Source organism: Miniopterus natalensis, chromosome X (assembly GCF_054644295.1).
Source record: "Miniopterus natalensis isolate mMinNat1 chromosome X, mMinNat1.hap1, whole genome shotgun sequence".
Classification (NCBI taxonomy): Eukaryota; Metazoa; Chordata; class Mammalia; order Chiroptera; family Miniopteridae; genus Miniopterus; species Miniopterus natalensis.
Genome location: NC_142103.1, coordinates 8984986 through 9012553, shown reverse-complemented (window position 1 = coordinate 9012553; position 27568 = coordinate 8984986). Strand labels below are relative to the sequence as shown.

Sequence of the window (27568 nt, the reverse complement as noted above, 5' to 3'; positions counted from 1 at the left end):
AAGATCTGATTGATATGTTATAAATTTACTTTAGAATTTTTGAGGTGCTTGTCTAACTAGGATTGCCTTATCCCACAATCCCATGGGGTTACATTTGGACTCAGGATACACTGTGTCTTGTTCAACTATTTACAAACACCTGGTTTTTGTTTGTTTGTATAGTGTAACCCTCAGTAAAACTGAGATAGTAGGAACTCCTCCTTAGGACAGGGCAAGGAAGCTGTGGGTTGCACATCACCACCCTGGACTACTTTGCTGGTCTCTTCTGTGTCTCAGGCATGGGGGAAATGTAGTTGTCTCAAGCCTGTGATGTGATGATTTTATGCTTCTTTTCAATGACCCCCCATGGAAGGAAATCACCCCTCCAAGTGTACAGAGTTGTAGACCTCCCATCCCTCAAAGACAGCCTTGCTCTTATTTGGTTATAATTCCTATAGAGAATCCTAAGTCCTTAAGAGATGAGCCAATGAGTTATTTCTTCATTATAGCTCCTCTCCAGGCTACCTCAATAGCCAATTTCCTTAGTAGCCAATCCTGAACTTGTGATCTGAAGCATAGTGCAGGTCTTTTACCTGTTCCCCACTTCAGTAAGAGAGCCCGGGTCTCTAAGAGTACCCTCCTCAAGGTAAAAGGGAAACAGCCTTTATTTTCTAAATATTTTAAGTTCTTGGCCTCTGAGTTCCTGTTCACCATTCCTACCAAGGGGCTGTGTGGACCCTTAAATAATCAGGACCTTTTGGCCACCTAATTATTACTTAACAAACAATTGATGGGCAAAACTTTTTAAGTATAAATAGTTTTCAGGCTGAGTATAGTTAAACCTCCCAAATTTGTAGCTTTCTTCCCTCTAATCCTATAGAACTGACATTTATATTCTCTTTGGAAAAGGGCAAGGACAAATCATCCCCATCTATTATCTTAACTGTAAGTTTGGAAAAATATATACATTTGATATAATGAGAGCACATTGTGTTCCATAACTAAAAACTAACACTTTATTGCTTACTTTTAACCTCTCTCCTGTGGACAGAGGGGATAGATAAGAAATAAGGAGTGCTATTTTTCCTTCCTGCATGCTCTCAGATATGCAAGTATCTACTTTCATAAATTTTAAATTAAAATGCACATTCAGCCTGCTGGTGTTGCTCAGTGGTTGAGCATGGACCCATGAACCAGAAGGTCATGGTTTGATTCCCTACCAGGGCATATGCTTGGGTTGCCGTCTTCGTCCCCAGCAGGGGAGTACAGGAGGCAGCCGATAGATGATTCTCTCTCTCATCATTGATGTTTCTATCTCTCCGTCTCCCTTCCTCTCTGAAATCAATAAAAGCATATTTTAAAAATAAATAAATAAATAAACACATTCATTTGCATAGTATAATGGATTGAATGTTTGTGTCGTCCCCCCCCCCCCCCCCCCGCAATTCCATCTGTTGAAACCATAATCCCAATGTGATAGTATCTGGGTGTAAGGCCTTTGGGAGGTAATTAGGTCATGACTGTGGAGCCCTCATAGATGGGATTAGTCCCCTTATAAAAGGAGGCTAAACATCTAGCTAGCTACTTTCTGCCATGTGAGTATACAACAAGAAGATAGCATTCTGCAATGGAGAAAAGGGTCCTCAACAGAACCTGACCATGCCAGCACCTCGATATCACACTTTCAGCCTACAGAACTGTGGGAAATGAGTTTCTGTTAAGCCACCCAGTTTACGGTATTTTGTTATTGCAGTCCGAGCTGACTAAAATACACAGCAAACTTTGTCTTTCATTGACAACTTTGTTTTACTCAAAAGAGGAAAGTGTGGATTCCCAGAGGGAAGCAGCCAAAGCTAAGGCCATTTTAGCGTGATAGAGCAGAATGCGTCATCTCATTTCCATATCTGGTGGCTAAGAGGAAAAAAGAAACTCCTTGAGAAAAGGGAATTCTGCCTGTGAAGTTATACTGTCTAGAGGCTGCAAACCTCAACTAAAATAACAAAATTACTCAGAGCCTGAAATTTAAACTTTATTTCATATCTATTGTTAAATTACACAAAATCAGTGAATTGTTTGTAAAGCTACACCATTGGACAGATGTTTACAGTTCAAATCATGGGATTTACATAATGCTGACAAAAAAGTATATTTATAACATCCTTTATATACAATAATTAGTATAGACCAAAAAAAATGTACTTAATTTCTGCAAATCATGCACACCACGGCAACAACAAAAAATGATTTTCTGTAACAAGCTTTTCCACTGGCTCAGGCTTCATCCTGCTTTCTAACAGTAACTATCAGTTTTTAGAGCAAACATTATCAATTAAAACTAAACAAAATTGAATTACCACAGTGATCTACAGAATCTTGATTTTAAAAACACAATGTACACAAAATAGTTTCACTCTAAAATACTTTGACTTGGTGTGTTTTATTTTTTTAATTCCTTTCAATCTTTCAGTTCTCAGAATTACCAAGATTGCAATACTGTCAGATAAAGCACAATTTAGATATTTTAATACAAGCTCAGAGTCAAGAAAATTTCTTTTTAAACCCAAATACTCAGCTTCTTGTCCAGCTTGTGGCCATATTATTACAGATGAAACCAGATCATGCAAATGAGCAGATTGTACAAGGTGTGACTTATGGTCACACTTCTAAGCATGGCCCTCCTGAAAACAAATGCCACTCCTAGTTGCCTTGTTTGATGGACAGCTTCATAGCACAGTGGGTTACATACTTTTTTTTTTGCCCTGCTCAATTCATAATCAATATCCTAAAAGTATTTATGTATGGACTTACAATACTAAATCACTTTCCTCAATTTATAGGCTGATACTTAACCTCACAACAGAACACTGTTTCCTTTGGTTCTTTCTTAAAACAAAACCTAGTAGAGGCTTAACCCAAAGAATCAAGGTACAGCTTTTGGTGATACTGAATAACTCTGGCTATCCTAATGCTTAGTCTACCATTGTTTTTCTCGTGTAATTGTCTACAATCTGTCAACACAAAAAAGAAATAACTGGCTAGAAATAGCCATCCCAATTGGAAACATCACAGTAAAAATGTACAAAAAGTAAATAACAATTCATTCACATTCAGGTTCAATTCTATTTGATCAAGAATAACTTCAGCAATATTTTTAGACACATTATCCTGTTCAAGAGTTTCTTGATAAGGACTTCACTACACAAATATTGATAAGACAATTCTATAGAAAATCCTGACTTTTATACAGGATTATATATCACAATAAATTCAGCAACACACTATTTAGATGACGAAGAAGGATTCTATAAATGGGTTAGTTTGGGATGAGCACAACTCAGAAGCCTTAAAATGAATGAGAAGCAGTGCCAAAAAGATTCCAGAATTGTTGAAATTACAGTGCCCGTAAAGTGTCTGGAAATTAGATATTAACATTAGTATTCTGTTTAGAAAAAAAAAGTGTTTTGTTAATATGAGATACACCCTGTTTAAAACCTTTGAAGGAGAAAATAGAAAAAGTTTAAAATTTTAAACATCTCTTAAATATCAAGATATGAGTTCTGTTCAAATTGAAAAGCCAGCATTTTTTTACATAAAACTACCCATGTTTGGGAGAGAAATTTTTCATTTTCTACATTTTATGTAGAAATGTAGAAAATGTAGAAAATGAAAGGTTGTGTGTTTAATTTTAGGCTTTTTATGCTTAACCCTGAAAAAAATTTGCTTCTAAGACTGAGTTTTAACAGTCTTTAATTTATCATAAATAATTTAAAGTCCATTTTTTTAGTGATAAGTTAAATGGCCACCTTTTGTTTTCATTTTGTCTTTATAACTAATTTAAGAACTTCTGAAGATATCTAAAGAGCCATTTCTGGTGAGTCTGGTTTGGTTTTTGGATTGTACAAAAACTACAACAACAACAACAAAAAAGACAATTTAATTACATATTGAGATTTGTTTTACCCACGCACAGTATAACATTTAATTGAAAGGCAACTGTAAAGGCAACAGCTTAACTTTTTTTAGCTTCCAAATTTAAGGAAGCAGGATGTGTTTGGGCACTCTCATCTTTTCCAATTTGCTATATTTTTACTAGTGTTTTGGGAGGAGTGCACAAAAGCCTTTGGGAACCATTTAACGCCATTTCTCTACACTGCCTATGTAGTCATTGGTTCCATTGCTGGTGTTGCTATCACTCTGCTCTTGGCCTGGGTTCTGCTTCTGGCTTTCCCGGTTCTCTTTGTGGCTAGAATTCTGACTTGAATTCTGAGTCAGGTTCTGAAGCAGATTCTGAAGCAGATTCTGAGTCCCATTCTGATTTGCGTTCAGATTGGGGTTCTGACTCGGATTCTGATTCGGATTCTGGCTCTGGACCTGACTCTGGCTCTGGAAATGGGTCTGAAGGAACCTTCCTCTCAGAAATTTGCGCTGTTCCTGACGCTTCCGCCTAGCATCCTGATGGTCCTTCTGCCTCATATACTGATACCTTTGCAGAAAAAGGTCTTTCGCAAAGCTGTACAATTCCATATCCAAAAAATTCAGCCCCTCAATCCGCTTTTGGGTCTCCTCACTGATCTCTACACTAGAAGCCCTAGTGGTATTATACTGGATAAACGGTGAAATAAAGTTCATGTTGAAGGTTTTCTCGAACAGATACTGGGTCTTCCGCTGAAATTCAGTTAGGCCGAAGAATGCCATGTGCTTCAGATTGGATTTGGCACTTTCTAGGAGGACCTTGTTTCTTTGCTTTTCGGGCATGACAGAGAGGTTGTAGCAGCCTACCAGGGTGAGGTCAGAGAGCATGCGCACCTGTCTGTTGTTGGCTAGATTATAGGGGCAGTCCATGAACTCTTTCAGTGGGCAGCCAGACCAGTCATCGCCAGTGTAGCAGCTGGGCAGCTCTTCGGAGGTTGGGGGCCTTCCATCGCAGACATGCAGCGAGGCTTTCCATGTCGCCCCTCTTTGGACATGCCTCCACTCGCTTAAGTACCGGGACACTGGGTCTCGGAGGATGGTGATATAGTGGAAGTTTCTATGGAAAAAGTACAAAGACCAACAGTCAGGGATGTAGGTGACATACTGGCATCAGGGAGGTCATGGTGTATGTGATGTTATCTGGCTGGTAAGGAAGGCAAAAGGGGAATGATGGAGATCTGGTGGCATTTGTCCTGTGAACTGTGCTGTAGTCTCCCCTCTGAGTTTCACTTGCTGGCATGAAAAGTTTAGGCCTAAGACATCTGTTTTGTCATTCTTCACTCCCCCTTTGTTCCCTCTTGCCCTCTGTTTCTCTTTCTCCAACCAATGACAAAATCCTTTCAATGGCTCCATTTGCTAAGTAGACAACCATTTTGTTTCATACCCCACCCTCAATCCCCTATTAACTGATCATGAAATGGAGACTCAGTGGAAGTAAGTGATTTTATTGAAGTGGTATGGAATTGATAAGTGAACATAAATCCTAATCTTTCTTTACTAAAGATACAAAAGCTTTTCCCCCCAATATCCAGTCTAATCAGGATATCTTATTAAAAAAGAAAACCTCATTGAAAGTGTTTGATATGATATCTTTGATTTTGGTTGTCATAACATCATAGCTCATACATTATGAAACTGGAATGCAGAGATAGGCAGAGCAGCCCAGCACCTCCAGAAATAAACACTGTGGTTCATCACTGACTGCAATAGACATGGTGTCTGCCAATGACATATATGCAAGTACTACCTTGGTTTCGGTCTTCACTCACATGATAATTGTCGCGGATAGGAAAGTTAACTCTGTAAGTATCAAAATGCCCCTTTTCTTTACCCACGGAAAAGACACCTGGATGTCAGCAAGAGCAGAGGTTAGCTATGTTACTGTCCTCACTTTAAAGCTGAAAACTGATAAAATTTTTTGTTCAAAGAGCAAACTAGCAAACATTTAAAGTGCACACCCCCGCACACCCATACACAGCAGGTACACACACATACCACACCCCAGAAATATTAAGGCCTATGACATGATCAGGTATACTCAAAGAGAGAAACAACCTTGGGGTGGGCTTTTAATAAAAAATAAGTTTCCACTAAGGTGCAGTGCATGAAGATGAAGTCATGGAATGGCATATTGTGGAAGGAAAACAACAAACACTGAATATTAACATTTAATTCCTTAAAGAAAGCCTGGGGAATGGCTTGCAGCTTTTCTGAAGTTTATTCAATTGACTCATTCCAAACAAGTTGGAAACTAAGAAGGACATGCCTGATCATATAAAAACTCTGGATAATCTTCTAAGTGCCTTGTACAAATCACAGAAAAAAAATTTAAATCACCTGAAATATTTTTGTGGAATAAACAAGCATCTGGGAGTGAGGACTGAGGGAGGGCCAAGACCACCTTCACCTATCTTACTGCTTTTCCTAGGACCTGACTTAGCTGGTGCCACTTAAATTCATCTCAGTGAAGATGCACTACTAATGAGTAGCAGATTTTGTTCCCCAGAAGCCTTTACCAACTAAGGTGACTACTATTCCCATGGGCTCCTTCCTTCCACTCCCAGCTTTGGTATTCATTCATTTATTTATTCATTCAGTACATATTTATCCAGCCTTTATACTAGGCCTCAGGCAATAGCTTAGCAACAGTTAGTCTGATTATTTAGGGAAAAAAGAAATTTATGAAGTTCAGTGACACATTTGGATTAATCTTTCAACCAGCTTTCCCAGGCATGCATTATAATGGGGGCTGCTGGGTCTTTTAAACCACCATAGTGGAGTCACCTTCACGCTTAGCTGATAGTCCTCCTTCCCTAGTATGTCTTCCTGATTTAAGCCTACAGTGACATCTTCTGGTAAATCCTAGAGTGCACCCCAGTGCAAGTCTGAGGCTCTCCTTTCTTAATTCCTCCTTACCTTTCAGAGCAGGGTTAGTGTCAGAACCAATGATTTGTAAGTACCATTCCAACATGGAGAAAGAGAGGAGGCACCACAGAAAGGCAGAGACACACATACACAGAGTTTCTTGTGTTCTGGATCTGTGACTCCTTTCACCTGAAGGGCCCTAGTGCCCGTATGAGATGAGGGCAGACCAATGTGGGCAGCCTCAGTCTCTACACTGTAGGGATTATCATGGGAGCACGAGAAATTAGAAGAACCTTCACATAGGCATGCACGCATCCATGCACACATACGTACTGCACTGGTAATAAAAGCCATCCTACATTTACATTCAGATGATAACAGTTCTGGAGATTCAGTTATTGCCAACAGCCCCCTTCCTCCAGGAAAAATCAGTCCCGAGGCCCATATTGCCACAACTGGAAACACTTGATGCTGCTTGAAAATGATCTCATAAGTTAAAAGGAAGATCTGCTGAAGGGCAGGTCTCCAGGAGTGTCCGGTGGCCTCTTGAAATTCATAGTGTGTTGGAATTGGGAAGGCAGATAAGGATAATACCTGGGAGGTTTAACTGGGCAAAGGATCCAGGATGCTCGCTCTTCTAAGTGAAGAGTTGTTAAGGAAACAGTAGAGAAGCAGTCTTCCCACCACAACAAAGGAGGATATAAAAGGCCAACCTTATTGGAATGTACTGGGAATCAAATAGGCTCAGGGACATGAGTGGCACTTTTCCAGTGGTCAGTTCAGTTCAAGCACCTAATGTGTGCCTAGAATTGAGACAGGCATGGGGAGCACTGATAGGAGTAAGAGGTGGGAACCTAAGGGGAGCATTTTAATATAATGTGCTGTTAATGTTAGAGCAAGTACAAGGCACAATGAAAGCAACTTGCAGCGATTCTTAGCCTAAACTGAGGAAGAGTTATTGTAGCTTTATTTTGAAAAACAAGTAAGAATTAGATGAGGGAAGAAGAGAGAAATGGAGTATGAGGCAGAAAGATCGGCATGAGCAAAGGCACAGAGGCCTATTGTGTGTGGAAGAAGTACACTGAAACATCTTACTGGGAATTCCAAGGCAGTGGCAGGAATTGAGAATGAAGAAGTAGCTCTGAATTTGGTTGTGGAAGGCCTCAGCTGCCATATTTAAGAATGTAGAATTCTGTGGACAACAGTGAGGTCTTGAAAAAGTTTTAAGCAAGGAAGCGTCATGAAGAGATCTGTTTTTTAGAGCAATCACTGTGTAGGTGTGTGAAGATGAAATTAAAGAAATTAATTTAGGTAACTGTAGAAAACAAGACCAAAGAAGGGAGGCAGACGAGAAAAATATTTCAGAATTAATAAGACTTCACAAAATGAATGTAGGTGAAAGGAAAGAGAAGGGGTTAAGGATGCCTCTCAGGTCTCTCGAAGAAAGTTTGAAGTTTCTGTGGACACTTGAAAAGAGAGTTCAATGGCCAGATCTAATACTCAGAGAGTGGTCTAGGCTTAAGATAAAGATGTGCTGTCAGCAAAAAGTGGTAGTTTCAGACTGTGAAGACCTATTTAGGGATTGGTTTTAAATTATACACATATGGCTTCAGATACTTAAAAGACAGCATTTAACACACCCCTCCCCCCCCCGACGTTTCTCATCTTGATGCTAAGTATGGTTTTCAACTATTCTCTACACAACTTCAAGTCCCCTCACTGTCCTCTTCTTTGCCTCTGAACATATCCCACGTTATTGGAACATGCCCTCCAGGCACACTCTGACAAGTAACAAGTAGGGACAGTCTACCCCCCCCTCTCATACTTGACACAATTTCTCTTAATGTGGCCTCATATCACATTGGCCTTATTAGCAGACACACCACACCACTGACACACAGTCAACTAAATTATTTCATTCATTTACACATCTGCCATTATGAAAACGAATCTACCTTTTCCTAGACTGATGCAGTTTATTTGTGGCCCTGTTTCTTTTTGTTAGGGTAAGTCTAAACCTGTCAAAACTCATCTGGATTCTGACTATATCCCCCAATATCATCACCATATCTTGTAATTCCTTTTGGCAATGCCCATATCCAGGCACTGATCAAAACAGATCGAGATGCAGGTAAGAACATGCCTGGGGTAGTTGTTGGAAATCTCCTTTCAGGTTGACATAAACCCAAAGGTTGCTGCTGAATGGATTGATTTAATTTTAAATGAGTGAGCCAAGTTCAGCCACAGGAAAATCACACTCAGCCTGTTTCAGTGAGTAGTATTTGGATGGAAATATCTTGTGACCAAATGTATCATTTAATTTGGATGACCACATCTTTAAATTGGAGTCATGACTCCCCATCAGTTATCTGGGTCAATGGCCATTGTTATTTTACTCTGTATGCCTTTACAGACAGAACACAGTGAAATGTTTTCTATCCTGTACAAGTCTAGGCCAACTGCTTCCTGTCATTAATAAGTAACTGAGAAAACAACAATAGCAACCAATGAAAGAGTTGTCTGAGCAAGAAACCTGGGGCCATCCTGACTCCTCTATCATGCCCATCACTAACATCTGAACTTTCCCCAAGTCCTGCTGACTCTAGTTCTTATTAGCTCAAGTCCATCCTTTCCACTGCCTGGTGTCAGATCCTCATCACCTCTCTACTGGTTCATTGTAGCAGCGTACTTGCCCATTTCCCTGCTCCCAAGTCTCACACCCATTCCACAACCTCATATGGCACACATCTGACCTGTCATTTCCTAGTTAAGACCTCTCAATGGCTCCCTATCAACTATGGCATGACGTCTAAGCTCCTCCACGTGGTAGATACCGCCTTGTGAGACCTAGAAACCACCTTTCTTTCTCTCCCTTATCTCTAGCACACGTATTCCTCCTTTTTTTCTGAGTGATTTTCCATCTCCCCCTCCTGCCCCTTGAACCTCAGACATTTGCCAATATCATTTGTTTGTCACAACCTGGGGCAGATGCTACTGGCATCTAGTAGGTCGAGTGTCAGGATGCTGTAAGCATGCTACAACACAAACAAAGAATTAGTCAACCAATAGTGTCAAGGTCAAGAAACTCTGCTTAATATTCTATGCCCCAGGCATATAAAAGTAATATTAATTTTCCAAATTGGTCACAGGCAACAATCCTACAGGCCCCCTTCCTTTGTATATGGAGTGCCCACTCTTTTGGATAGTTTCTATCTGTCCTTTGTAGGTTATCTAGAAAATCCTTTAAAACTCAACTCAGCCTAGCCAGTGTTGCTCAGTGGTTGAGCATTGACCCATAAACCAAGAGGTCACCGGTTCTATTCCCAGTCAGGGCACATGCCTGGGTTGTGGCTTGATCTCCAGCAGGGGGCATGCAGGAGGCAGCCGGCTGATGTTTCTCTCTCATTGATGTTTCTTTCTCTTTCCTTCTCCCTTCCTCTCTCTCTAAAAAATTCAATAAAAATTTTTTTAAAAAATCTTTAGAAAAATAAAACTCAACTGAAAGATTGCCTCTTCATGAAGCCTTCCTTGACCTTCCTTGTCAGACTTAACTGCCCTGGTAGTCCTCTGTTTCCACTGTACTGGTATTCTCCCATTGTAGCATTTATCACAATGTGCTGAGATTATGTAGTAATTTGTCTGCTTCCCCCATTGTAGTATGAGCTCTGGGAGGGCAGGGACCGTGTATCATTTATCAATGTAAGCTCCTCCAGGCTGAGCACAATGTTTGGCATAAAATAAGTGATTAATAAAAGATTGCTGAATGAACATCTGCAGCAGAAGCAGCAGAGCTTAGGATAAGCTAAGGAAGTGCATATGGTTTTCTTTGATAAGGAAAAGCCACTAGATGTCAGTATTAAAAAACAGATAGACCATTTTATATCTGTGATGGAATGTTTTAAAGAGATCTAGCTATAAAGGACATCTAGTAATATTTAGCAGCTGCCCCGGACTTTCTGTGCAGCATCCCACTGTTAAAGAAGGTGGGGGGGGGGTTAAGAATATTAAATGTAAGTAAGTGGATAAAAACAAGAACTATATTTCTTCATTTTATTTTTACAGATTATCCTTCAATGAGTACCTGAATTCTAAGTCATGCAACCCTAGACTGTCAGAACAAGAAGAAACCTTTGAGATGGCAAAACATCCAGGTCATACCCTTCACTTTAGAGGTAGGGAACTCAAGGTCCTGAGAGGGGCACAAATTTGCCCACATGTCACAAGTGGCCAGTAGCTCTTGGAAATCAATCTAACTGCAAGGAATATTCCTGGACCGAAGGCCTGTATTTTTAGTAGACCCTGTCTTTATGTTTGTTAATTATCTAGAGCAGCAAATAAACTAAGCCTGAAAGAGCTCACTGACCCTCATTAAAGGATAACATCAGGCTGTTGAGAGATAGCACTTCCTTATACCAATTGCACAGCCAGGAGCTGGGGGCACTTGTGCCTGGCACTTACACATTAACTCCCAACAATACTGTGAATCAGATGATATCACTCGCACTTCAAGGATGAAGAAACTGAGACTCAGAGAGAGTGAATTGACTCAGGGTCATGCTACAAGTTAAGCAGAGGTGCTTAGACTTAAACCTGGTTTTCTCTGACTCCAGAACGTGTATTCTCCCCATTCCAGTCCTAGGACACAAACCCGTGACTTCTGCCTCTACAAATAAAGAAATGGTTCTCAAATTGTGGCCCCAGAACCAGCAGCAGCAGCATCACTTACAAACTTGTTAGAAATGCACATTCTTGAGTCCATTTACTGATGTAGGAACTCAAGGGTCAAGCCTGGCAATCTCTGTTTTAACAATCCCTTCAGGAAATTCTGATGCACACGTATGGTCAAGTTTTGAGAACCACTGTCCCACGTATGTGGCCTCAGAGATCAAAAGTCTCCCAGGGAATACTCAGAATGTGGGTAAGCTGAATTAGCTCCCAAGAGCAAGTCTGAGCTCCTCACTGTACTCCTTAGACAAGCCCTAAGGGTGTCCACTTCTGTCCGGGGAAAGCCCAGGGGATTCTGCCTCAGCAAAGTTATGAGCATCATGCTGTAAACATTTACTTTAAGGCTACTGGTCCACAAAAGGCCAGAATAAGGTTTTTCTTGCACTACTCAAATGGGAAATAAATATCAAAGCCATTTTTTTTATGGAAGGCCAGCAAAACTGTACCAGTTAAGGTCAGGAGTGATCAATAAAAAGTTAATTTAAGAAAGGGAACAGATTCTTAGCTCAAATCAATAGGAATAAAGATTTTATTATACTTGTAGCTTAGTTGTGGTTTTTTTGTGGAGGTTTTTTGTGTGTGTTTTTTTAAGTTCAGCCTTTACACATCTTGTTCTTGGATCAAGGATGAGTAGTAGAAAAGTAAGAACTATGGTTGGTGGTGGTAAGTAAAGTCTTCAAACAGTGGGAGTTATACAAGACATTGAGTCATTAATGCTGAAGGTATAGTCTCTTTCCTCAGTTAATGATGTCTAAAGCAACTGCATGGATCCTCCTACTGCATGTAAATGACTCAGTCAAATCAAGGAGGATGACTTTCAGATCAAATGACTTTAATATATGAGCACAGACTAAATAAAAGTACAGGTAATTAAATCAAAGGGAAATGTGCCTCCGATAGGACTGGATCCCTCAAACCCTGGAGTTGCTGTTTTAACTGCTGCTTCTGTGTGACTCATATACTGGCAGTCCCCAAAGAAGAGTTCCATAAACACTGTGATCAGCAGTGGCAGCAGCCTCATAAAAGAAGCACAGAACTTTGAAAGGGGACTACTTTGAAGTGGATGGATGCTCACTCAATATGTTGTTTTTGGTCCATTTGTCAAAATAGTATTGTGGCTGAGTAGTCATGCTTTAGTGAGAAGGGTGAGCCACCACCTTCACATAGAATGGGTTAAAGCAATGCCACCCATGATTTGATTGTATTGTTTTTACAACAGTAGGAATACCTAAATGATCTAGACACTGAACTTCTCATTTTGCTCTTCAAGTTGACATTATGGGCTCACAACAAGATCAGGCTCTCCTGGGCAACCCAAGAAATGTGGAGAGCAGGACCAATACTTGGGAGCCCAATGATCTATAAGACAACCAAGACTTTCACTCATTATTTGAATGGATTGACTAGAGTCCTTAGCAAGACATCCCCATTCCGGGAAAATACTGGACATAAAACCAACTTATAGAGGCTAAAGTTCTCACACCCACCAAACAAGCTATTCAGTTCTCCTTGCAGAGGTTTTCTACTGTTCTTTACACCTCGCCCAATGGAGTAGTTCTGTGTTTATAAGGTAATGACTTTATTAACATCTTAGTTTATTGATTTTTCCCCCCCTCTGGTTAGCTGAGGTTGAACTTATCTTGCGTATTGTGGGGGAACACTAAGCAGAGCGCAAATGGGCTTTCATTAAACAGAAGGACATTTTTCTATGCCAGTCTTCTTCTCTTTCTTTTAAAAAGTAGGAAGATTATGTTTTCTTCTTCTTTGAAAAGGAATAAAAGAGAATTTCTAATGTCTGTAAATTCAAACCCAATGTGGAATTCTTCACATAATAAGTCCTGGTGATATTTACTTCCTTTTGAAATAAAGCTAGCTCTCTTCCTTCCCAAAGCCCAGTAGGCTCCAAAGTACATAAATCCACAGACTTTTGCAAACAGTGAAAGAGCTGATTTCTTTAACAAGATGTGAAATTCCAAGCTTTATGACCCGTAGTTATCAGACTTCATCCAGAGTTCACTCAATTGCTTGGCAGCCTGAAAAGTTTTGCAGCTTACAATGCCCCCTGAAATTTTTTGCACTCTGAAATTATTTTGTGAGTCTCGGTTCATTAATACTTAGTGTGCTTTTTAAGGTGGAAAGAACTTCTACAGAAAAACCCCTTTGGTGTGTAGATGAGGAAACTAGAGCCCCATGAAGGGATATAATCTGCCCATGTGACATGGAGACCAGCTCTGCCACAGATGAACAAACTCAGGCTTCCTGAGTGTTTCTAAGTGGCACCCCCCTGTCAAACTGTCATCCCCTGAGGGTTGACATCAAGAGTTGGAGAAGGGTTGTTCCTCTTCCTTCCTGCTAAACAGTGGGCAGAGGTGAGAAGTGGTAAACTTCAACCCCTAGGGGACGGGAGGAGACTTAGGAAATGTCATAGTGCCACCTCTGGGACTACCATGGATAATGTCTTGCTCTTAAGATGAGCATCCTTAGTATCTCTTGTCCTGGGAATCTATTATTCCTGTCCTGTCTTTTTATTGGAAAGCACATCTACTGCAAAACACTGCATGCTCAAGGTCTCAATTAGAAAGGAATAAAACTAGTGGCTAGTCCAAAATAAGTGCTTTAAGTGTTTCCAAGCACATGTACTAAGGTTTCCAAGACTGAGAGGAAGATAAAATACCTCATTAATTAATTATTACTTATACTGATTATATGCTGAAATGATATTTTTTTTATATCTTGGGTTAAATAAAATATTTCATTAAATTTAATTTCACCTGTATCTCTTCATTTTTAATGTGGCTATTAGAAGATTCAAAATTACAAATGTGCCTGGCCGGCATGGCTTAGTGGTTGAGCGTCGACCCCATGAACCAGGAGGTAGAGGTTCGATTCCCAATCAGGGCACATGCTGGGGTTTGTGGCTCTAACCCCAGTAGGGGGCATGCAGGAGTCAGCCGATCAATGACTCTCTCACATCATTGATGTTTCTATCTCTCTCTCTCCCTCTCCCTTGCTCTCTCTGAAATCAATAAAAACATTTTTTTTAAAAAAATTACTAAAGTGTTTTACATTATATTTCTCTTGGACAGGGCTCCTCTAGATCCAGAGTGCCTCGGGTTCAAATTGCAGCTCTGCCAGTTACTAGCTGTGTCAGCTTGGTCAAATAACTGAACCTCTTTGTGCTTCTGTTTTTCTTACTTATAATGTGAGGGAAACCATGGGGTCTCAATGAAGATAAAATGATAATATACACAGTCTTAGATGTGTCTTGGGACATGACACTCAATAAATGTCAGTTACTATTATTACCATTGTTGCTGTTGTTATACAGATAAGGGTATTTAGCTAAAAGATTTTATTTAACTGTCTAAAATCACAGAGCTAGTGATGGTCTGTCAGGTCTGTGTGGCTCCCAAGCACAATTCTTGTCCATTGCCCTGGCTGATACCCCAGGATCCTCATTGCCAGGCATCTCTGAGTCTCCAGCGTGTTTGTGCTCACTGAGCATAGTGTCAGGAGCCACAGGCCAAAGGCACAACTAGTCTGGCCAGAAGCAGGATGCTGAAAGTAGGAGGTAGGTGGATATGCCAGGATGTTAAAGGAATGGTTGATTCTGTGGTTTTGGTGGACCCATTGCAGAGTCGTAGGGATGGGATCTGAGCATGTCCACACTGTGGCCAGCAGTGGGGTGCGGTTGGCAACCATTTTAGCCCAAGCTTCCCATTCCACAGATGAGGAAACCAGATAGCCAGCTCCCTTGCCATCTGCATACTGTGAGAAATCCAGAGACACATGGAATCATTTCTTTAGGGACCTCCACAAAGACAAGGAATCAGGTAACAGGGCTTTTTCACATGGTAAGCAGTCAATAAATATCAGTTAAGGTCATTTAGAGCAGACTGCGGCCAGTTGCACTCGTTCACCTAGGCCTGCTGTACATGTGGTGTCTAGGAGGCAGGCCCCTCAAGTGTGCTTTGGAGAAATCATTAGAGGAAAACTAGTCAAGATAAATGCCTGCTCTCTGCATTGTGCTATTTTCCAGAACAGCACAGGGGAAATGTTATCCCCTAAATGAAGGCTGCCTTTCTTGAGTCCCGGGTTGATTTTAATGAGCTCTAATATTGTTTTAAGGTGATGAGAGAGATGAAGTGCAAACCCTGGTTTTTGTGTGGGAAGCAGACCTTGTTAATCATTTAAACTGTATGGATTTGTAGCCATCCAGAATTTCAAGGGCTGGCAGGGTTGTGTCTCCTTTCCCCTGGGAGAGTTTTTTCTGCAGATATTGAGGCTATGAAAGGTACAACTACTTGGTAACAAGGTTATGCTGCATGTCTGTGGAAATAAGCATCATATACAGTACCAGGCACAGTCTGTTTCTTTACAGTGATAACTTTGTGAATAGAAAGAAACCTTGCTGCTCCCCACCCAACCTCTCTACCCAAAACACAATCTGATGTCATGCTGGAGTGAGTACAGGAAAGGGAACCAAGGACAAGAAGATCCTGCTTGAATAGAAGGAATTATTTTGAAGGTTCTGTTAGTGCTAAAAGCTTACAAAGAATTCTGTAAGTTCTGTGCATCATAGGTTACTTTCTGAGGTATAAAAAAAAGACTCTGGCTACCTGTGTTTCACATTTAAGATAAAAAGAGATCCTACCCTGGAATGAGTTGTATAGCACTGGGAAGTTTAGGAGGCCAAGTGCCTTCCCCATGCCCTTTCCAGTCACAGAATGCTCCTCCAGGTTGCAAGGGAATATCACACTGCAATGCCCTGAGTCCTAGAGAAAAAGATATTTTTGTTCCTGTCCAAAATGCATCAGAATGGGAAACCTTATGGTACATGAAATCAGACAGTTCTATATTTTGTGAACTGTAAGTCATGGTTCCATTTGGTAAGTGAAAGAGTAAACATTCCACAATTTTTGACAGAGTGCAAATTCTTTTTTTTTTTTTTAATGGCATTTTATAAGCACCATCGTGTGTAAAATGGGACCCTATGTTACTGAGGAGAGGAGCAGTTCGCTGAGCAAGAAGCCTGAGAGTACTCCATAGCTCCCTCCATGCATGGACTGAGCTCTGGGCTGCTCTCTAGATGGTGAGAACCATGTTCTAAGTGTGTGAACTGGCCCACCTGTTGAAAAACAAAGCTTCTGTGAAGAGAACTGATGGAAGCCATACACAGGTGAAGGAACCAGACCCATATTTTGCACAGAGTAGCAGGGCTGGCAAGCCTTTCAGAAGTCACTGGGCCCAATCCCTTTACCAATGAGCATGCCAATGCCCAGAGATGAATGACAGAGGCTTCTCTGGGGTCACATGGCCTGTTTGTAGCAGAGTCATGAACCAAAACCTAGGGTGTAACTCCTTCCTCAGGTTTCAGAATATCATGCTCAAGGTGACTGACCAATGATAATCAGCTTCAGGAAAATGCACCCCCTCTGTTTAGTAGAAGCTCCCTTCTTCTCCAGTGCAAGATTCAAAAGCCACAAAGAAGGACTAAAAGTCAATGCTCAGACTAAGAGAGATGTATGACTCTGATTTTTCAACTTAAGGCAAATGCTGGAGTGTGGCACCACCCTCCAACTCTTCCATTAATCATTAATCATTCACTTTGAAGATGTCAGTGGGGAGTCAGATTTACTTACAGGCTCATGAACCACCTATAGAGATTTTCCTCCTGGCTTGGCTTTTCTCCATGCAATTGAGGTTAATTCTCAAAGATAGTGACCCTCAGCAAGTCGGATTTAAAGCTACAGATGATTACTCTAAATGACATCCTCCTTCCCACAATGGTTTTTAAGAAAGGTCATCTGAAGAAAATCCACTGATATCAGAGCCTGGGAGAAGGAAGGAGGAGGGAGGGATGGAGGAGGGAAGGAGGGAAGGAAGCCAGGTGAATAACAATCAGAAGTTTCATGTGAAAAGGTGAATGGCTCACCATTCTTATTTCTTTAGTTTCTCACACTCCTTTGAAGTACAGAGAACAAGAAACAGAATTACCATTTTTCAGATGAGGAACTTGAGCCTCAAAAGAAATGACTTGCCCAAGAATGCAAGTAGTGGGTCTAGCACCAGAACCCAAGTCTCCTAATTTCCAATTCAGTGTTTTTCCCACTAGTCTCTGTTGCACATTAAACCCCAAATGGATGTCTCATTTTGTCTTTTTAACCAGACTGTACATTCCTTAAAGGTCAAGACTATTGGGCACCTCTCCTATCTCTCAGCACAGGGCCCAGCACTTTATGGGATCTCAGACTGGTGAGTCAGTTGATGGAATGTCTACCAAGAAGACTTGAATTACCCAGAATGCTCCTTCCTGCTCTCTCATACCTGGCTGTACATGAGCTCCTCTTCCCAGGTCATTCACCATGAATTGGAGCCCAAGGGTGTTATTCCACAAGCCATACAGGCCCCTCATTCACAATACTACCCTTTCTCTGGCTTTCTACAGCTCCTCTAGACCCAGTTTTGGCATTTTCCAGCCAGCAGAGACTATTGCACACACAATGCCACCTGACAGGGTGAAGAAGGTCCTTTCCCCTCAAACACTTCTCCACTGAGGCTTGACATCCCACTCTTAGTTATTTTTTTTTTCCTTCATGGTGGCCAGAAAATGTTGTCCTCCAATATTCTCCATCCCCTGTCCTATGCCTCTCACTTTATCCCTGCTGGACTCTCCCAGCTGAGGCTGCTCAAAATCTTAAATCTAGAAGGAACAGTGATTAGAAAAATTCTTCTCATCGAGGTGTCATGTACTTAGGAGCACCAGAAGGATTTCCATTTTACAGAGGCCTCCCCTGAGGGGCAAAGTTGTACCCTCTTTACTTAGGGGAGAATTTCTGGCAGCAGCAGGGCAAATACTATGAGGTAGGAAGCCTTCCTGAAATCACAGCCTGTAAGTGACCTGCCATTGCATTCAGCTGAAAGACTGCTTCAATAGCCACAATCAGGAAGTCTGTTCCTTCCTGCTCAAAGAAAGCACAGGAATTTAAAATGAGGACATTTGGTGACAGTTTTGATCAAACTTCTTTTCCTTTTCAGAATCATGAATCAGTCATGAACACACTAAGTTAAAACAAGATTTATCTCCCAGGAGCTATTTTTGAAATCCTGTTGTTCCCCTATCCTACCTCCTTCCATTTAACATTCACAAGTCAAGGTGTAACTAGAAATATGTGTGGGGAGAATACATCGACCTTCACCTTCCTCATGATGGGAAGACTGTGTTGACAGTTAAAATATGGGCAGGGACATTTTGGAGAGACTGGTGTTGCTTGCTGCATTTCATTGTACAACCATATGTCAGGTGACAAGTGAGTCACCTTTGAGGTTCTTAAATGTGAAATATTTATATTTCTAAGTTCCTTTTCAAGCATTAAAGATGTATTATTCCAAACCTTCTTGAGGGCACAACACCTTCTTTGTCCTCTTCTAAAAACGTATTTATGGTAATGGATTTTTAGCAAGGCGCATTTTCTTCCTCTCTCATTACATCCTCATAACCTGCCTATGAAATAGACAGGTCCAGGCCATTTAATAGTCACAGATATTAGTGCACAGAGAGGTGAAAGATCGCACAGCTAGTAAGTGATCAAGTTACATGTCTGAAACCCATGTCTAGACATTCAGACTCATTCCACTACCCTGTGACACTTGGCTTATTTATTTGAGAATGAAAGGAATTTTGCGTGAAGCAGTTCAGAGCTTTCTGCAATATCTTAATAGGACCTGCAACCAGGGCCAGCCTTGTGGGGTGGCATGGTTTTCAGGGGTGCTGGGAGCACAGCCACTTCCTCTCATGGATGGCCAGAAAACCACAATGTGAGGTTTATTCTTTTGATTTTAAAATCTGCCTCCTGCATGTCTGGAGGGGGCAGGGGACAAAGGGTAGAGGGTCATAAGCCATTAAGACTTACCAGTCATTTAGATGGGGGAGGCTGTAAATGGCCTCTAAGATATCCCTCCTATGGATTTAGTAATCAGGTCTCACATTGAAGGAGGAGGAGGGAGTGTGCAGGGCATTATAGACACAGGCACTGAGTTTCAAGGAAAGAAAATAATGCTGAGAAGAAAAACTGAGGATACCAAAGTCAAACTTGACTCCCTTAGAATTTTGATAGGGTCTAAGGTCCTGTCAGAAATCCCTGGTTTAAAAATAAATGTAACAGCAAAGATGTAAATGGTGAAGAACAAGGCTTTACAGAGAAAATTACCAGGCTCATATTAGATAAATAATGTCCATGATTCATCACTAAGTCACTGGTCCAGTCTTACCTTCCATCCTATCACTGATCCCCTGGCACACAGACTCCCACATTCTAACCAAAACAAACTCTTCCTCCATGTCCTCCTTTTGCTGCCTCCTGCTTTTGCTTATGCTGGTCCCCCAGGTATAACACTGTCTGCTCCTCTCTGCCTGTCTGTCCAAACATGACTGTCTTCTCAAGGCTTTCTTCCTCATGATGTCCATAGCAAAAGCAGACATGCCTTCCTTTGAACTCCAAAAAGGGTTATCCAGATTTCTCTTATGGGACTCCATTCATCTGACTTTGTAATATAAGGTATTCATGTGTAAGTCTTGTCTTCCGCCCGAGGCTATGGGCATCTTGGAAAGAGGGCAAGGCCATGTTCTCTTTACTACATCTCTTCTCTCTCCCCATGGACCTAGCTGGCCAAGAGTCATGAGAAAATCCAGACATTGATAAATGCTTTGTAGTTAAGAGCTCAGTCTCTGGAGTCAAGACAGTCCTGAAAGCAAACCCTAGCTTATGTAACCTTATGCAAATTACTTAACCCCTGTAAGTATAGGTTTCCTCCTCTCTGAGCACCCACTTCAGTGTTGTGATTTAGCAAATGAAATAACCCATGTAGAGTGTTTATCATGATGCATTACACCTGGTACGTATTCCACAATGGTCTGCTATTAAGATTATTTTTCTCTTAAAAAACCACGCAGTCCTCTCATGCTTCCTTTATCAATAAACAACAGAGTCATTATCTCAGAAGCAAAGGGAATCATGTTGGGAGGGTCGTTAAATGCCCAGACTAACACTATATTTACAGTAACATTTATCCCATCAAAATGAGGGAAAGACAGGAACTGGTTTCAGCTCGAATCTGATATTCCTGCGGCCCACACGCTGACTGCCGCCAGAGCCTCCACTCCTTGGGCGGTGGTTGCAGAGACGGAATAGTGGCAGTTTTTCATTTTCCAGAGTCCACTCACCCTTCCAAGAATCTCAATGCCTCATTGATTCATAATACACTGCATAAAGATTTCATTTTTCCTGCCCACAGTGATACATTATGGAGGCAATCTGTTTTGCCACTGAAAAGTTTGCTTAGTAGAAAAATTTGGAGTTTTGACATTCAGGAAATTACAGTCATCTGTAAAACACGATTGATATGCCAAGGCTAACATTTTCATTGCACTCGCGGAGCCAGAATAACTATGATAAAACATGTGTTACCCCACACACGTTTCAGGATCTTTTAAGGAAACATTAGTTAGTTCTGAGAACCCCTCTCAAGACTCCAGGGCTGTAAAGGCTGTGCCCATGGACTGTTTGCCATTCACAAGGATATGTCCATTGACCAAACCCAGACTCGGGTGCTAAGACAAAGCAATGGTTGAACACATCTTTCAACTTGGTCTTGGGTTTGAGGCTGGCACTCTGTATTCCCCTGCTACCAGATTAAAGACATGAAAGGGAATTGGGAAAATGAGTTTAAAAATTCCACCCCCATTGTGGAATTGTTAGCCAACCACAAAAGATGTAGGTTTATATTAGATAGAACTAGAAGTTGAAGGCTTACGAAAGAGAAATTAGACTGTTCTATATCTGCTTATATTTTAAATTCACTCTCTATAATTTTACACTCGAGTATTTCTTTGTCTCTTTCCAGGTACAATTTTCAGTGTTAATCTATAATTTTACACTCGAGTATTTCTTTGTCTCTTTCCAGGTACAATTTTCAGTGTTAAAGGGCATCAGAAGCCTGAGTTTCTGGATCTAGGCACTTGTTCAACATTTGATTTCAGAATGATAAATGCAATCAGTTTAGCTGAGGAGTGGTCTTGATGGCCTTCCTGAGAGAGCTGTCTACTCAGAGGAAGGTTTAGCTGGGTTATGGGGAGTTTTTACTTGGTCCTCATCCATTTAGATCCATGAAAAGTACACGAGCGCACTCTGTGGTTCTGGGGGCAAAGGGACAGATGACACTGCCCTTGATTTTGAAAATGGCTTAGGGTGATCTCTACCTGACCCTGGATCACCTTTTTCAGGTACGGAGGAACACATTCTGCCCCAAATATATGAGTAAATCTGACTCATGGATCAAGTAGCTGTTAAAGTCCTCAGAGAAGTCAAGCATGATCACATACTCAAACAATTACAGCCAGTGCTCATTGACCCTTCACTATGAGTCAGACATGAGTTTAAGCGATTAACATGCAATAATTCATTTAATTATTACCAGCATCCATGAGGCAGGTAATAGTATTATCATCCTCTTTTTATGGATGAGTTAGCTGAGGCACAGAAAAGTTAAGCAATTCTCCCAAAGTCACACAGCTGACTTTGGGAGAGTTGCTTAAGAGATGGAGTTGGGATTCAAACTTCAAACAGGGTGGCTGCAGAATTCATGCTCCACTACCTCGCTTAAATTTGGTTTTGAAAAGCCTTCTTTCCTCAGACTTGTTGCCTCAATTATTTTTCTTTTTTAATCCTCACCTGAGGATGTGTGTGTGTGTGTGTGTGTGTTTTAATTGATTTTAGAGAGAGAGGAAGGGTGAGAGAGAAGCATCAATGTGAGAGAGAAACATTGATTGGTTGCCTCCAGGGATCAAACCCACAACCTCAGTATGTGTCCTCACCAGTAATCAAACCCGCAACCTTTTGGTGTATGGGATGACACTCCAACCAAGTCACACTGGCCAGGGCCGTTCCCTGGATTCTTAAATGCCCCATGCCTGTGGTAGAAAGGCTCTCTTGTCCTGTTGAAGCTCTTGGCAATATTTTTCTTCATTTTGTTTTTTTACATGTACAAAGCACTCTCCTTCTGCCCCATGTTAAGCTTCTTGCAGTTAACAATGTAGCTTCATTCATTTCCTAAAAGTGGTTGCACAGATGCTGTGGGAAGAAGAGATGTGTTCCAAAGACACAGTTTGGTAAAGACCACACATACCTAGGAGCATTTGGACCCTCCAGCAGGGGAATCAGAAGAAAAGTGGTTTCTCAAAGGAGTGTTGAAGATCTACTTGCCCCCGCCAGGCTTAAGCTCTAGGGGTACCCATATTCAGGGTTTCTGGGTCCCAGTGCTCCCCTCTGGGACTGATTTAAGCTGATTTGGCAACTGATCGAGGGAAACTGAGAAATAGGGGAGCAAAGATTCATCAGGAGAACAGAATGAGGGGAAGGAGAGGTTGGAGGTATGTAGAAGATGGAAGGGGAAAAGGGGAGTCAAGGTTAGTAAGGAAAAGAAAGGATGAAAGGAGAATGGAGGAAAGGGCAGAGAGGGTGGAGAAAGTAGAATGAAAAGGAAGAGGTGATGTGAGTGGCGTGAAGTGGAGTGCAGAAGTGGCTAAGAGAGGAGAGAGACAGAGGAGGAAGGCAGATAGAGATACTCTCTCTCCTCCTTTCTATGATTCGAATTTTGTCCACAGGGACTCTTATGTCCTCTAGTAACTATCTGTGACCACTTGTTGGGCACTACCAAAAAGCTCTTATACTGCATAGGGCTCCACCAAATGAATTTGCTCTTTGCCTTCTCTGACCCACAAGTGCACTTAAGAGTCAGTACTTGACTCTTTTCCCTGAATTTTACACGTCTTTTTTTTTTTTTTTTTTTTGGCAGTAACTAGGCTGCATACTCTTTAAGGGTTGGGATAAACTCTTATGGGGACAGCATTATCTCTGTCCCCAAATCTCTCTCCAACAGTTATTGCCATAATTGGCTAGTTAATATTAATAAAGGAGAGAAGGCAAAAGGAAGTCAGACTTTGTAAGCATGGTCACCTGGGAGACTATACCAGGAAGCTATAGCTTCACACAGCATTGTTCCTCCAGGCGGATTAGCACTCCTCCCTTCCCCCCATCAGCTACTGGACTGTTGCAGGGAGAAGTGGGAGATAGGCACATGCACAGTAGAAATCAGGGTGGTGCAGTGGAGGTGCCTGCCTGTCAGTCTAGTCTGGGGAACAATGGATTGTCTAGGTAGTGGACATCTATCAGAAGCACTCGAAATCTTGGAAAGTTGTTTAGTTAGTTTGAAGAAACTCCTGGTTAAAATCCCCAAAGAGTTCCCTCTCTTGTTTACTCTTGTACTCCTGCCCTCTCTTGCTCCATGACCTGCACTCGCCCGTGTGTTTGCATGTTCTCTCTCCATAGCCACACAGCCTTAAGCAGCCACATGACCATCCCATGAGGAGCCCACACACAATGGACTGCAGCTGCGAATACAAGCTAAGCTAGCAAGATGCTGGACTAGATTGTACTTTAATATGGAACAGAAATTCTGGGCAGTGGCCTTAATTCTGGCCTTGCTAAAAACAGGATTGGGCTTTTTCCATGGCCGGACAGACAGAGATGGGACCTGGGAGGGAAACTCCCCTTAATTTTACATCATGAATAAAGCTTTCTACAAAACTGCATTCTCTCATGGGGGCCTCAGGAAATTCATTTCCTTGGGGCCCCCCAAGAACTCCACTTCCACAGATAACACAACCATTACAGGAAACCCTTTAAGCACTAGGACAACTGATATCTTAAGCCTCTTATAATCATTAGTTTATAAACACATACTTTATTAGACAAATATACATATAAATACATATCTTTGCACCTTGGCTGGGTGGCTCAATTGGTTGGAGCATCCTACCATACACCAAAAGGTGGTGGGTTCAATTCTCGGTCAGAGCACATACCTAGGTTGCAGGTTCTAACCCAGGTGGGGGCATGTACGGGAGGCAACCAATTGATGTTTCTCTCACATCAATGCTTCTCTCCTTCCCCCTCACCTTTCCTCTCTCTCTAATATCAATAAAAAGAACATATCCTCAGGTGAGGATTAAATATATATGTGTGTGTGTGTCTATCTCTATCATCTCTATATCTCTATCTCTATCTCTATCTCTATCATCATCTCTATCTCTATCTCTATCTCTATCTCTATCTCTATCTCTATCTCTATCTCTATCTCTATCTCTAATCTCCTTGCAAGTATTGAATACAAGACAGGGAAGTTTTACTTGAAAGGAAAGGCACTGTTTGGATATTGCAGATGCCGGGAAAGGAAGTGAAAGGACACCCAAGGGAAGAATGGAGTTAAGTGCCCAAAATACTTCACTCACTTAACAATTCCCCCAGAGTTTATTGTCTAAAACGAGAAACCCCAATCTGTTCATGTCCTTATACAATCATTCTTCTCTATTTATATGATACAGATAAACTCAACTTTAAGAAACAGTTCTTAAATGCTCCTAGGCATGAGTAAGAAAGCCTTTTGGAAGTCACTTCAGATTCTTTTTGGAAGTAGGCAGAATATAAAAAAGAAGAGTGGGAGGAAAATAGAAAGCCTTTCCCCCTTGTTTATCTTCTAGATGTCTTACAAATTGATTTAGAGGGCTTTATTACTCTGTGAGTCACACATTTGGCTTAAAGCATATTTTGAAATCCAGAATCCATAAAAAGGACCTACCACTGTGAGAAAATTTGGGGGCACTCTCACCCAGATGGTTTCTGGGTGATGCTGAGTCCTGGTACCACCCAAGGAATTGAGGATGCTGCTAGGGCTTCAAACTAGCAGCATTATTAGGTCTATTCAGCACCCCTTTCATCCAGGGTGAGGCAAGTGACTGTTATCTCTCAGGGGCTACTTTCAGATGAGACTCACAAACCCTGTGAGTAGCTGAGAGTGGGAAGGACTTGAGAGATACACGAAAGACAGACACCCATAGTGCCCTGGTCCCACTTAATTAAGTTCCACTTTTCTTTTCAGTCCCTCCAGCTCCAAACCTACACCAACTATTCCCATTTCTCTCTCTGTAGTCAGTCTTCAGGACCTCAAGAGAGCCAGGTTTTTGGAGGACTCTGCTGGCACCAGCCACAAAGGGGCAGCTCCAACACTCCTCTCAGTAATTTCCCAGCTGTCCTTTCCATCCCTGCCCCCTCCACAAAGTTATCTAGCTTCATTGATTCAGTCCCTTACCCACTTAGCAATTTTCTTCATTCCTTTCCCTAGATAGCTTCATTCTCACCTCGCCCTATTGTTCTGTTTCCTCCAACTCCAGGTGACTGATGACCCAATAGCATTTACATTTACAAAGCAATTGCATTTACACAAGATAGCTCTTATCAACAGCTGAAAGAGGCACAACTATAATACATATATAATGGAGAGCACCTATTCATCACCCACATTTACAGTGCTTTCCAACAGTATAGACTATTCAAGAAATTGGTGTATGAAAGGAGTCTTGCAAAATTTATCACTAAAGGTAATCAATGAGTTTCAACTAATGCACTCCATACCTGGAGGTGAAAATACACCAAAAGCATGGGGAAACCATATTTAGTCCTTAAAGTATGAATTTAATTTGAGCTTACATTGATTTCATTTAATACAAAGTTTATGTAATCAGGAAGTCAGTAGCAACTGAAAATACCAAGGCTAGTCTTCACCCATCAGGGCATTTTAGTAATATCTAGTAATGGCAGGAGATTCTCATTTAACTGAATTGGAAATGTAACATATATTAGCTTACAGAAACTTAATCAGTGTGATCAAATTAAAATGGGCCACTCAGACATGCCATCCTGATTAAGGCACTTGCAATCACTTCACAATTAACAGATCTGTGGTGTTAATGATTTAAACTCAGGTTTTTTCCTCTGGGGATTCAGCCTTGTAAATTTTTTTACTAAACAATTAGAAAACTCCATCCTTTATTTTGAAAAATGTTGCAACAGTGTTATTGACATTAATTCTCAAGGTACGCAGAATAGTAAATAGCATGTGTTGCTTATTTTTTTTTTTTTCCATTTAACAGTCACTGCCTTCTCTGTGGGACGAGGATCATTAATCTTGAAGCGTTAGCTCTTGGGAGTGGTAATGAAGTTTGGCCATGGGGAAGTGACCATTTTTTAATGTATTAAGGGGAAACTCCACTTTTCTGCTCTCTGCAAAAGTTTTCTAAGTTTCATTGGAAAGGGTTTGCTTATGGCCCTTATTCAAAAATTACTTTGGCTGAACTGGCTTGTTGTCCTGGGTAGAAGACTGCAGAATTAGGCCATTTCTTCTAAATGTGTTCTTAATAGACCAGTATAAACAGTAGCTTTAGAGCTGTGAATTATTCCTAACTCCTTTAAAAACTCATCTTCCCAGCCCACCACCTTGAAAATGCAGCTGTAGATCCTGGAAAGGATCTTATGTTTCTAGCTCCATTATTTGTGGGAACAGTGAGTGGTGAGGGGAGCTGTCTAGCTATTTCTACTTTAGTCAGCAAAGCCAATCCCTACTTTAAGATCAGAGAAAATGGTGATTCAGAAAGAAAGGGGACTTTCTCAAGATGGCAGTTAATAAGGATCAGGTATGGAGCTAGAACTCCAGTCTTTCCACTCTCAGGGCTTTCCCCCATTCTGCTTGTGTCCAGCCCAGTCTCAATTAGGATAAATTCCAAGTCATTGGAATCTCCCTTAAAAGAATGCTATACTATTGAATAAGTGACTCAATTAATGCAGTTAAGGACAACAGTGGGGGGAGAGAGAGGAAGATGTACAAGAAGAGGGAGATTGTGTACTGAGATGGGGTGAGGGATCTGATTTCCAACAGGTCCCTCAGCAGCCTACTGCGGCAAGATGGTTAGAACCAAGATGATTCTAATTTCCACCAAAAGCACTATCAAGCACTATCTCCCAGAGACTAGTTTGGAAAGGCAAGGGCAAGTGGTGGGTTGAAATAGAAAGGTCTGTGGGGTAAGGGCATTCCAGAAGTGCTCCCTACACCTGTCTGTAATATCATGGGGACAGGG

At 41.3% G+C, this 27568-nt stretch overlaps 1 protein-coding gene across 1 annotated transcript in view; it reads right to left on the bottom strand.

Annotated features, from left to right (window-relative positions):
* Positions 1 to 1995: 1995 nt before the first annotated feature.
* The window catches only part of HS6ST2 (heparan sulfate 6-O-sulfotransferase 2), a 253546-nt gene continuing 227973 nt past the window's right edge, over positions 1996 to 27568 (bottom strand). The window contains exon 3 of the mRNA XM_016198004.2: positions 1996 to 5008. Within this exon, the coding sequence (XP_016053490.1) occupies positions 4111 to 5008 (898 nt within the window). The 3' untranslated portion in view covers positions 1996 to 4110. The remainder of the gene's footprint in view (positions 5009 to 27568) is intronic.